This window comes from Gymnodraco acuticeps, unplaced genomic scaffold (genome assembly GCF_902827175.1).
Source record: "Gymnodraco acuticeps unplaced genomic scaffold, fGymAcu1.1, whole genome shotgun sequence".
Lineage (NCBI taxonomy): Eukaryota > Metazoa > Chordata > Actinopteri > Perciformes > Bathydraconidae > Gymnodraco > Gymnodraco acuticeps.
The window spans coordinates 2,038,998-2,049,955 of NW_022990335.1; the positions used below are offsets into that span (position 1 = coordinate 2,038,998).

A 10,958-nucleotide genomic window follows, 5' to 3' on the forward strand; every position below is an offset into this window, starting at 1 on the left:
ACATTCTCTTTTTTCTGTTTTCACGCTCATGGCCTTTCTCCATGGAGATATTTTCTTGCCAGACACTTCCTTTACCTTAGTTGGAGCAATGGCATCTATAACATTTTTAATTTTTGAATTAAAATGATCTACTAGCTAATTTACTGAGATGTTTGCAGGGGCAAGTGTGGAAGAAAGATTCTGAGTAAACATTTCCCTAGTATTTTCAGTTAAATATCGCTTTGTGATTCCCTCTTTTTGAAAAAATTGTGAACAGAAATAGAGCTCTCAAAGAAAACACATGAATGATCAGAGAGTGCAACATCATTCACCACAACCTTAGAGATATTCAGACCCTTTGAGATAATTCAGTCCAGAGTGTGCCCCTTATTGTGTGTGGGCTCCGTCACATGCTGAGTCAGTCCATAGCTATCAAGAACACAAAACAGTTCTTTAGCCTGTTTAGAGTCGGCGAGGTCCTGATAATTTATTCCGGTAAATTACTCTGACCTACTAATTGACCTGACCGAAGTTATTGAGTCTATGTAAGTTTACTGCTTGGCTCAGATCCACCAACGTCAGCAAGCTCTCACCTCTATTAACCCCCCGAAGAACCAGGTTCAATTAACTGCTGTTTCAATTCAGACAACTCTTTTTTAATCTGTTTAAGGGATCCCGAAGGATTTTGATATCAGTAAATGGAGTGTGCTCCTACCTAAGTGTGAGTGGCAGGGTGCAGTCTTACCTTTTAAGCAGGAGAGGAGAGCACAGGTGTCTTTTAGTTGTCCCAGTCAAAAAGGTGGGATCAGTTTATTTGAAGAAAAATAGGTCCAAACTAATACAGGGTTTTTACCTTTTAACACATTATAATCATATGCAACATATCATGCTGGGGTTATATTTGTATCTAAAACCTTAATTCATATTTCTCACCTATCCAAGATCTAAATAAAACCATTAGTCTAACATTCCCGTACGTCCTAATAACGCCTTCCAGGATAGATCTAAATAAAGCTTATTAGGTCTAAGATTCCCGTACGTCCTATTAACGCCTTCCAGGATAGATCTAAATAAAGCTATTAGTTCTAAGATTCCTGTACGTACTAATAACGCCTTCCAGGATAGATCTAAATAAAGCTATTAGTTCTAAGATTCCTGTACGTACTAATAACGCCTTCCAGGATAGATCTAAATAAAGCTATTAGTTCTAAGATTCCTGTACGTACTAATAACGCCTTCCAGGATAACCTTACCGAGAGCCATTTACCCAGCCCTGAAGGACAGAGCCTACCCGGAAAGAGTATACCAGGGGTTTCCCCCCCTCTCTCTCGCTCTCTCAAAAAACCAGTCTCTTTATGCTCAAAAAACTGGATCGAAACCCCAAAAAACACCTCCTCTATCCCCAACCAACATCCTCCATTGGCCATGGCCTAAGACACACCTTCCCATGTTTGTGTAAAAAGGACATGACCCCTGTAGGACTTGAAAAATATTATTCTCAGCTATGACATAACCATTTTTGAGGCCTCAATGTGTTTCTCGTTTAAGGCAGGAGCCCCCCTCCCTGTGATCTGCTGTGAGAGGAGCATTCTTATCAGACTTCGGAGATGCTGTCTTGAAGGGGGGGAGGTGGTTGACGTAGGCACGGTGATGAAGACGGGAGAGATGGTGCGCGTCTCTGCTTCGGTGATTTTGATGGGCGTTGTTGAGGGGCGGGGGTAAAGGACATGCTGCCAACCCTGTGTATCGCCTTCATGCGGTCATTGATCTCCAGGAAGGACTTGGTGCCAACCCTCTGTATCTCCTTCATGTGGTCGAAACTCCAGGAGGGTGGGCGAGGGTGAAATGGTGAACAGAGAGTAGAGAGAGCTGGGGGTGAAAGAAGAGTATCCTCAAAGGTATTGGGGGGGTGAAGGGCGGTGCAGACTCCTCCATTTGTCTCCCATAATCAAGACATTCCTCAGGCGGGTGCAGTGATACTTCTTCAAGGTTTTCCGATGTGTTGTGTCTTTCTCTTTTACATTACATTACATGTCACTTGTTAGGCGCTTTTATCCAAAGCGACTTACATACTTAGTACTGTGGGCAATCCCCACAGGAGCAATTTGGGGTGAAGTGTCTTGCCCAGGGACATGCTGACTGCAGTGGGACTCGAACTTGCTATCCCCTGATGATGCATTATCCCACTGAGCCACAGCCTCCCTTGTTTTATACATAAACATGTGTCCCGTCTGTGTAGAGAGAGTCTGAAGTTTCAAGAAAAAATATTCGCTCACGTCCTGATCCTTTTATATAAAAACCTGTCAGAAAATTAGCTGATCAGATTTAGGCCACTTTATGATGTCATAAGTTAACGATTTTTTGGCTTGTGTAACCATTAGCCAATAACCAACCAAGGTAAACCCCCCCCACCTTATCACCTGAATCTCCTCCTAGAGCAAATATCTCTCAGAGGGGCGTGGGGAGTGGCTCCTTATTTTTCATCTAAACTGTAACAGACAGAGAATCAGCACTTTTGAAACAGGGTTAAAACAGAGGGGTTTATGGGATGCTCTGTTTGGTATTTCGAGCAAAACACTTCAGAGACATGTTTTGTATATATCTGAGAATAACTATAATATATTGATGAAAAACAGTACAATAGAGGACCTTTAAATAAGCCTTGGTTTCTACATTCATCTGTGAACCAGAACTGACATTTATAAAAATGAGATATTTTCTACCAAATGTATGTCCTCGTATGACTCGTCACGCGTCAGATTACATGCAGACCACAAGAGACACACACGGGTTGCATTCTGAGACTCGTGTGACGCAAGAGGAGTTCAACAGCACCATCTACATGGTGAGAGTGAAAACTGCTATCAAATACTTGCTCCTATATGGAGCTATTTCAGGTTCATAAGTTTTGATCATTCAAAAAAATTAAAATGTATTTCAAAGTTCAAGTTTTTATCCTGAACTTTGAAAAATACAATGATGTATTCAAAATAAAAATAAGTATTTGAAATAATTTTCAGGTTGAATATTATTTTTGATTCAGTTCAGCAATTTTTTTGAATAAAATATTTATTTCAGATTTCACTTTTATACATATTTTGATATTTGAATCCTTGTTTTTTTCAGTTGCAGATTTTTCGTTTTCAGATTCAAAACAATTATTTTTTCAGTTTCAAATCTTGTTTTTTCAGGTTTCACATTGCTTTTCACCTTCAGATCGTTTTTCACTTTCAGATCTTTTTTTTTCGCTTTCAGACTTTTGACCCTGATGTTGCTTGAGGGGGCGGGGCTTAGCAAAGAGTTGCCTTCATGGATGTTAGGTAGCGCGAGAAATATAACTCAATACTTTCTATACACAATACTCCCGTGATTGGTGGTAAACTGATACCAGCGTCAAAGTTCGTTAAGCGAGCTGTTGAGCATCGTAGTTGGCAACAATCAAGGTATAAGAGCAATAAACTGTGCTTCAGTTTTGTTTACCACCAATCACGGGAGTATTGTGTATATAAAGTATTAAGTTATGTTTCTCGCGCTACCTAACATCCATGAAGGCAACATGACAGAGGGAGGCCTGCCACTCAGGAAGCCAAACTACTCTTTGCTAAGCCCCGCCCCCCAAGCAACATCAGGGCCAAAAGTCTGAAAGCGAAAAAAAAGATCTGAAAGTGAAAAACGATCTGAAGGTGAAAAGCAATGTGAAACCTGAAAAAACAAGATTTGAAACTGAAAAAATAATTGTTTTCAATTGTTTCAAATCTGCAACTGAAAAAAATAAGGATTCAAATATCAAAATATGTATAAAAGTGAAATCTGAAAATAAATATTTTATTCAAAAAAATTGCTGAACTGAATCAAAATAATATTCAACCTGAAAAATTATTTCAAATACATCATTGTATTTTTCAAAGATCAGGATAAAAACTTGAACTTTCAAATAAATTGTATTTTTTTGAATGATCAAAACTTATGACCCTGAAATAGCTCCATACTCCTACAGCTGTCAAACCTGTTTTCATTTTATATTTCTGTATCTGAAAATGCTTCAAAATATAAATGTACCCAAAATTAATCCAGACTTTGTACATGCATTTAATATCTGTCAATAATGTTAAGTTATATCAATGTTGTAACTGTGTGTGCACGTGTGATGTGTGTGGTGTTGATATATTATAGGTGCTCTTCACTGATTTTACAGAGATAACACAGCTGCACTTTAAACACATAATGCTCCCTACACACCACAAGGAGTCACTGACTGCCGTTCCCAGTGTGTCAGTGAGGTGAACTGAAGCATGAAAGGGCATATAGAGGCCAAGGTGATAACGGTTAGTCTTCCAATAATCCGGTGATAAGAAAAAGAAGCAACGGTTTGAATCTGTTTTACGTGTTAAGTGTTGCTTAAGTGTAAAGCAAGCTACAAAAGCAAGGAGATTTTGTCCGAGCTCGTCCCTAAAATTCAAGATTTTTTAATGCTGGTGACATTGCTGGTAGAAAAACCTCAGAGTTAATGTAAGACCTAAATACAATTTGATTATTTATCTAGTGTGTGTAGAAAGTGGATAAGGGCACATACCTGGAACAAGTTTGTACATTCACAATGAGCACACCTTAGGGTAAAATGGGACGCTTAAGGGAAATACTTTTCCTAGAAGTATGACATATCGCCAGTCGCTCCTCCCTGATAAAAAACCATGTGATGCAGGTCAAACAGGCTGACAGGGGAGGGAGGGAGGGCGAACTCACTGTCCTCACCTTGCACAGTGCAACAACCATACCAGACAGGAGAAGAAGCAGAAGAGGTTTGTGATATTTTAAGGCTCCTGAGTACCGGTGAATAAAGTCAGTACTACAAACATCTGATGACGAAGGGACCAATGGAGGGGGTTAAGCTACTGGAAATGTGGAATAGAGGAAATACAGAGAAAGAGTCCTGCATGGATCAACAAATGGAATCTCAGCCACGCAAAAAACTATCCCATTCTATTGAGGAAATTCTATGGGGGCCCACATGTGCCAGAAAGGAGAAGAAAGCACATCGGAACTGGTCTGTTATCAAGGTGAACAACAGGATATCTAAGCAGATCTCATGTGCAGGTATGTTGTGTATCACTCTTTTTCTTATCCAAAAGGACATCATTGTTGATATTAAATATAATGTTTTTCTCTCTGCTATTAGAAACAACACAAATCAGACTACTTGAAGAGTCTCCAAAAGCCTCCACGGACAGCATGAGTGAGTATTGTGATTTTTGAAGCCATATGTTTAGTGTTAAAATGATGCTGGCGAGGAAGATGTCAGTAACAATAATGTGTTTACAGGTCAGAGGAAAAAGAGGCAAACGCGGGTCACTTTCACCCCAGTCCAGGTGCAGGAGCTGGAGAAAGCCTTCCAGCAGACTCACTACCCAGACGTGAACAGAAGAGAGCAGTTAGCCTCTCGCCTGCAACTCCCAGAGGGACGAATACAGGTAGGACACACAACGCTCATCGCGGTTATTTATGTGTGTTTTTGTTTGATTTTTGTTGCATTACTTGTCTTGAAAACTTAGCATGAGTGCAACATTTGTAATGCGATTAGTGAAGGGTTTGTTTGTATATTTTACCAAGAATTATCATAGTGGAGCAGATAAGTGTGATTTTTTTTGGCAGAATCGTTCAAATGGTGATACAAGCATGAAATTTGGTAGGAACGTTCCTTTAGGATCACTCTGCAAGAAAAAAGTGCTAGCCACGTGGATTTTCAACATGGTGGCCATTTTTTCCAAGATGGCCGCCAGGGTATGAAAAAAAACAACTTTTAACCATAGAAATCGCCAGAGATGTCGGATTTATTTCATCTTGGTGTCGATTTATAGGTTTTTGACCTTGCTAAAGCTGATTCCTGAGTGTATTGATCGATTTCTTGAACCAATAAATCAATTTTAGGACTTGTGTAACAATAAAGAAGTCAAATGACAACTATTGTGCAGGCTTCGAATACAAGTAAATTGGTTCTCGTTATAGACGGGGAAGGTTAGAATTGCCCCTCCAAAGGACTGCTAATGCCGGGGTGGCAAAGAGGATGAGCTCTCTTTGCCTACTAAATGCCCCAAATGGCAAGCGAAACAAAGCCTCTGGCAGTCAAGCTCCAACCCTAGCCTTCTCGTGGCGGGGGTGTTTCCACAAATAGTGGTGGTGCGAAAGGCGAGTCTCTGGCGCCTGAAAACCAGACAGCTCTGGGCAGATGAAGCTCATTAGCCAGGTAAAGGCAATTCATCTAGGAGATGGAAAACTCTGAAATAAAACCACTTGCGACCGAAATGCAGCCACAAGGATATATAGGACCCAGACATCACAGTGTAACCAGCGATGATGGTGGACACCAGCCAATATCAACTAAACACAGAAAAAGAGAGTGTATGTCATGCAATACCAGGGCACACTGGTGGCATACACTGCTGTGCAACTCAGCATGGGGTTCAATGTCAGCTAAACCGTGGGTTTAGTATCCCAAATGCTATCTAATGAACCCCTCAGATGTTAGATAGCCGCACCTGAACCGACAGGATGTGCCAGCGCGGGAGAGCCGAGCCAAGGATAACGGGGGTTTTACATGTAGTTATCCGGATGGTGTACAGATCGCACGGGATTTAAATGACATTGGATGAACGATCGGGCTAGGTGTAGGGCAAGTGCATGAACCTAGCTGTATCCCATACATCAATTTGCACTAACGCAAGGTGGTAAAAGGATGAACCCTCGACCTTGCCATTCTTAGTCACAAATTATGGATACTCAAGCAAAATCAAAACCACAAACAAACTGGACGAAATGTTGCCTCTGTCAGAATGATACAGAGGAAAAGTTAATGTCACCACTAAGTTCATTCCAAAGGGAACAGGACTATGCTGGTTATACCAACATTGCAAACAATGTGCCATTGTTTCATGCCATCAATGATATGCCGATTCCACTTAACCCAGCCAGACTAGATGAAGGTGGTGGTATAAAAGAAACACTGATGCGAAACAGAGCAAAATATCACCAAAGCTGTAGATTGTTGTTCAATAACACAAAGCTACAAAGGACACAGAAGAGAGCGACTGCAAGTACTTCTACGTGCAGAGAAGAGAACCGCAGTAAGAGGCAAAGAACATCAGATCCACCAAAAGCGTCATCAGTATGCTTTTTGTGTGAAGAAGAGGCCGAAACATCAACTTTACGACAAGCAATGACAATGCAATTGAATGAAAGACTCAATGAGTGTGCCAGGACTCTGAATGATGGAAAGCTCCTCGCAAAGCTCAGTGCCGGCGATGCTGTTGCGCTGGAGTTGAAATATCATCCTGCTTGCCTTGTAGCTGTATACAATCGAGAACGAGCCCATCATAATTTGATTATGCAAGAGCAGAGCTGCAAAAAGCCAGGTAAAGAGTTATACCCCATTGCTTTTTCAGAACTTATCATCTACATCACTGACACCAGAGCTGCCACCGAGGGAACAGATCCAGTTATATTCAGGCTGGCAGATTTAGCTACACTGTACAAGCAGAGATTAGAGCAACTCGGTGTGGACTCTCCGGACGTGAACTCAACAAGGTTAAAGGAACAGTTACTCTTGCGTATTCCAGAGCTTGAAGCGCATCAGAAAGGACGCGATGTCCTGATAGCATTCAAAAATGACACCCCAGCGCGTGCACTACGCTCTGCATCAGCCAAACGACTCGCTGCGCCCTCGCTGCGAGGGGGACCCAAGTTCCCATCGGCAAAAACACGTGGGTTTGCTGTCCTGGCTCCAAGATGGTGGAATGAGCTCCCCATTGACATCAGGACGGCAAATAGCTTGCACATCTTCCGGCGCAAACTGAAAACTCATCTCTTTCGACTCCACTTCGAGCGTTAGAACTATTAACGAAGCACTGTGTGCTTGAAATGTGGATGCAAGACACAATGTAGTGGAAGGTGCAAATGCTTCCGTTTCGGACTAAGTTGTACTCCACTATGCAGTTGTTTTTGTCAGACCTAGCTAGTCAGAAACAATGAACATTGCAGGGCAGAAAAACATTGCAATAGAACTGGGACCGGTTCGTGTTATATTCACCCCAGGCGCATTACGAACGAAGTGCAGATTTTGTTGATGGCATGATACCCCTTGCCTATCAAATTGCCTTTAGGAAATACTAGAATTAAAAAAAATAATAACGGCAAATTTAAAGTGATAATTCAGCATCAATAACTGGAAGTGCTGAACAAAACAGAAAAAGACAATTTGGGTGAATCTAAACTCGTATATTAAAGTAATACTTTTGCACCTAAAGCCACATATGGCAGGTAAGGGGTTAATACCACATCATACATGTGTTTTGATATCATAATCGGTTTCGCCAGTGTTGAAAACATATAAATCGCCACCATGACCTACTGAATTGGACAGATCTATCCAAAGTTATCAGGAAATGTCACCTATGGGGTGGTCATCTGGCGGCCATCTTGGAAAATGGCCGCCATCTTGGAATTTCAAGTGGCTAGCACTTTTTTCTCATAAAGTGACATAAAATAAATATTCCTGCCAAGTTTCATGCTTGTATCATCATTTGAACGATTGACCTTGTTATCTGCTCCACTATCATGGCAGCATTAAAGACAATATACTGACAGTATTGGGAAGCTGCTTTGGAAGTAATTATTTCAACCTGGCAAAAGTTAAAACTACAGCGAAGAAATTAAGTGTGTTTACCTTAAGCTACTTGTAAAAAGTAATATAAACTACTTTATACAAAAAAAGGTCATGGAATAAACAAATAATAGCCAAAAGAATCAACAACTTGTATCACTTTGCATGTATAAATGTATTTGAACTACAAACAGGCTACAGACAAATTAAACTTGACAAGTACTAGTTTACTAATCAACAAATATGTTTAAGGACGGTTTTGTATTCATGTTAAAACATCTGTATATTAAAATTAGACAATATTTAATATTGATTGTTCTGATAACATTTAAATAGCTTCAATCTAGTTCTCCTTGTCAAACTAGTATCAAATAAGCAAACTATGACAACACATCGTCTTTATTTTGTAACTCGTGTATTGCTGGAAGGAGTCAATAAGTCAAACTGGGGTCACGTTTAAACAATGGGCTTATTATAATGAATAGTTAATAATGGAACCATGGCAATGGTCTTTGGACAGTTGCTTATATGAAGAAATACCTCCCAAACTATTATTGACAATTTCGGTGTAGAAGTGTGCACACTCAAAAAACTGAAACGTTGACTTTAATGACATGTATTATGTCAACAGACTTCACATAACTGTATAAGGATATATGAAAGCAATACTATTTTCTATTTGAACTTAATATTATTGCTTTCAACAAACCTAATACAGTTATGTATAATACATTTAATTAAAGTTAACCTTTCCGTTTTTCTGTGTACTATGATTCAATGAGAATGCATGCTCAGAGGAGAATAATAATACATTTGTTACTTTTGGTACTCTGCTACATATTTATGGCTAAATTGTGAGTATGTCATAGATACATTTATGTGACATGTTGTTTGTGCTGCAGATTTGGTTCCAGAACCGCAGAGCCAAACGGAGGAAAGCAGAAACTCTGAAGGACATAGAACTGATGAGCAGCCGGCCTGCAAGTCATCCCCTGCTTTATTTTGAGGTAAAATCACATTTCATATATTCATCTCAATAATATTCCCATAATGAGTGCTTCAAACTCAAAATGAAGCTTACGTTATTTACAAAGAAAGAGAGAAACAGCGTCGGAACATTTTTAAACCTTTTTTAAAATAATGAAATGCATTTAAAAAGGTGAAAGAGATCAAATAGCAAAGTTTCAAAAGTAATATGATGGAAAATGAAATTGTCATATTTAAAATTAAAATTAAATTAAAACCCATATCTTACCACGAGCTCCTGTGAATATTACAATTTAATGAAATCCTAAAATGTATTTAATTTGGCTTATAATTAAAGTAGCTCTTGTAATTTTCTTTAGCAATTGTCTTATTATATTATTTTTTAACTTTCACATTAACATTTGTCTAACCTTACCGTTAATATGCCCTTGTTTAAATGTGTTGCATCTCTGGTATGAAAACTTTATTAGATATATATGTCAATCTTTTTTACATACAGAACAATATAATTGCATTGACTAGAATAGTGATTAGTGATTGTGTTGGTTCCCAGGCGCTACAGAAGTCCTCGCTGTTCTGGCTGCCGTGCTGCCTCCCTGAACCTCTTCAGTCAGCGCTGTTCCCCAGAGCAGCTCCAACAGCCCCCTTGCTGACCAACACACATTCCCCAGGTCACAGGACTCTGTATTTTGACCCGCTGGGGACCAACAGATAGCAGTACTCTTACTTGATGACGCTATTGTGTTAAAGTGTTTTTAAATGACGTGGTACAAAGATCATAATGAGCTTTGATACATCATTTGCTGGAGATATAACCCGAACTCTACTGTAATCTGTAAAATATAATAACTGTTTATTGATGAGCTTTAATTGTCATGTGTGTTGTATATACTGTGTTGACAACATGAAATAAACTTGTTGAACTTTATTTGTTTATTTACTTGTAAAGTTGAATAAAAAAAATTATATTCTGGCTGAATACTGAAAACAGTTGACTTCTTTATAATAAATAATTATAATAACCCATTTGAACTGTTGTATTGAAATCAAAGTGTGAGGGTACTCAGCACTGCAACGTGCTTCTTGGTATTGAACTGCTGTGTTATTCTGCAGGAGAGATTTTCGCATGACACCACACTTCCTTGTCAGAGATAAGATACAGCACTGCTCATAAACTTATATGTTTGACTATCTGAAAACCTTCCTTATCTTAATTTGGCCTCGTAAATCGGAGTTATTGGCAGGTCAGCTGGGGGAGCTTGTGGAATAGGATCAAAGTGGAAACATCGGCTGAGGGACTGTTTGTAGGTGTTGTATAATAATTGTAATTTATAGTAAG

General features: G+C 39.5%; 1 protein-coding gene across 1 annotated transcript; it reads left to right on the forward strand.

Moving 5' to 3' along the window:
- Positions 1–4,038: 4,038 nt before the first annotated feature.
- Positions 4,039–10,547, forward strand: LOC117550790 (intestine-specific homeobox-like). The gene is made up of 5 exons (XM_034223325.1): positions 4,039–5,073; positions 5,156–5,212; positions 5,299–5,447; positions 9,535–9,639; positions 10,173–10,547. Exons 1-5 carry the CDS (start codon positions 4,839–4,841, stop codon positions 10,332–10,334), a joined length of 708 nt encoding a protein of 235 aa, XP_034079216.1. The 5' UTR covers positions 4,039–4,838; the 3' UTR covers positions 10,335–10,547.
- Positions 10,548–10,958: the final 411 nt, after the last annotated feature.

Excerpts from the sequence above, each read along its gene's own strand:
- LOC117550790 (XM_034223325.1), top strand. The coding sequence starts at position 4,839 with ATGACGAAGGGACCAATGGAGGGGGTTAAGCTACTGGAAATGTGGAAT. Across the intron at positions 5,213-5,298 it reads AGCCTCCACGGACAGCATGA|GTCAGAGGAAAAAGAGGCAA; the intron begins GTGAGTATTGTG and ends ATGTGTTTACAG. Across the intron at positions 9,640-10,172 it reads ATCCCCTGCTTTATTTTGAG|GCGCTACAGAAGTCCTCGCT; the intron begins GTAAAATCACAT and ends GTTGGTTCCCAG.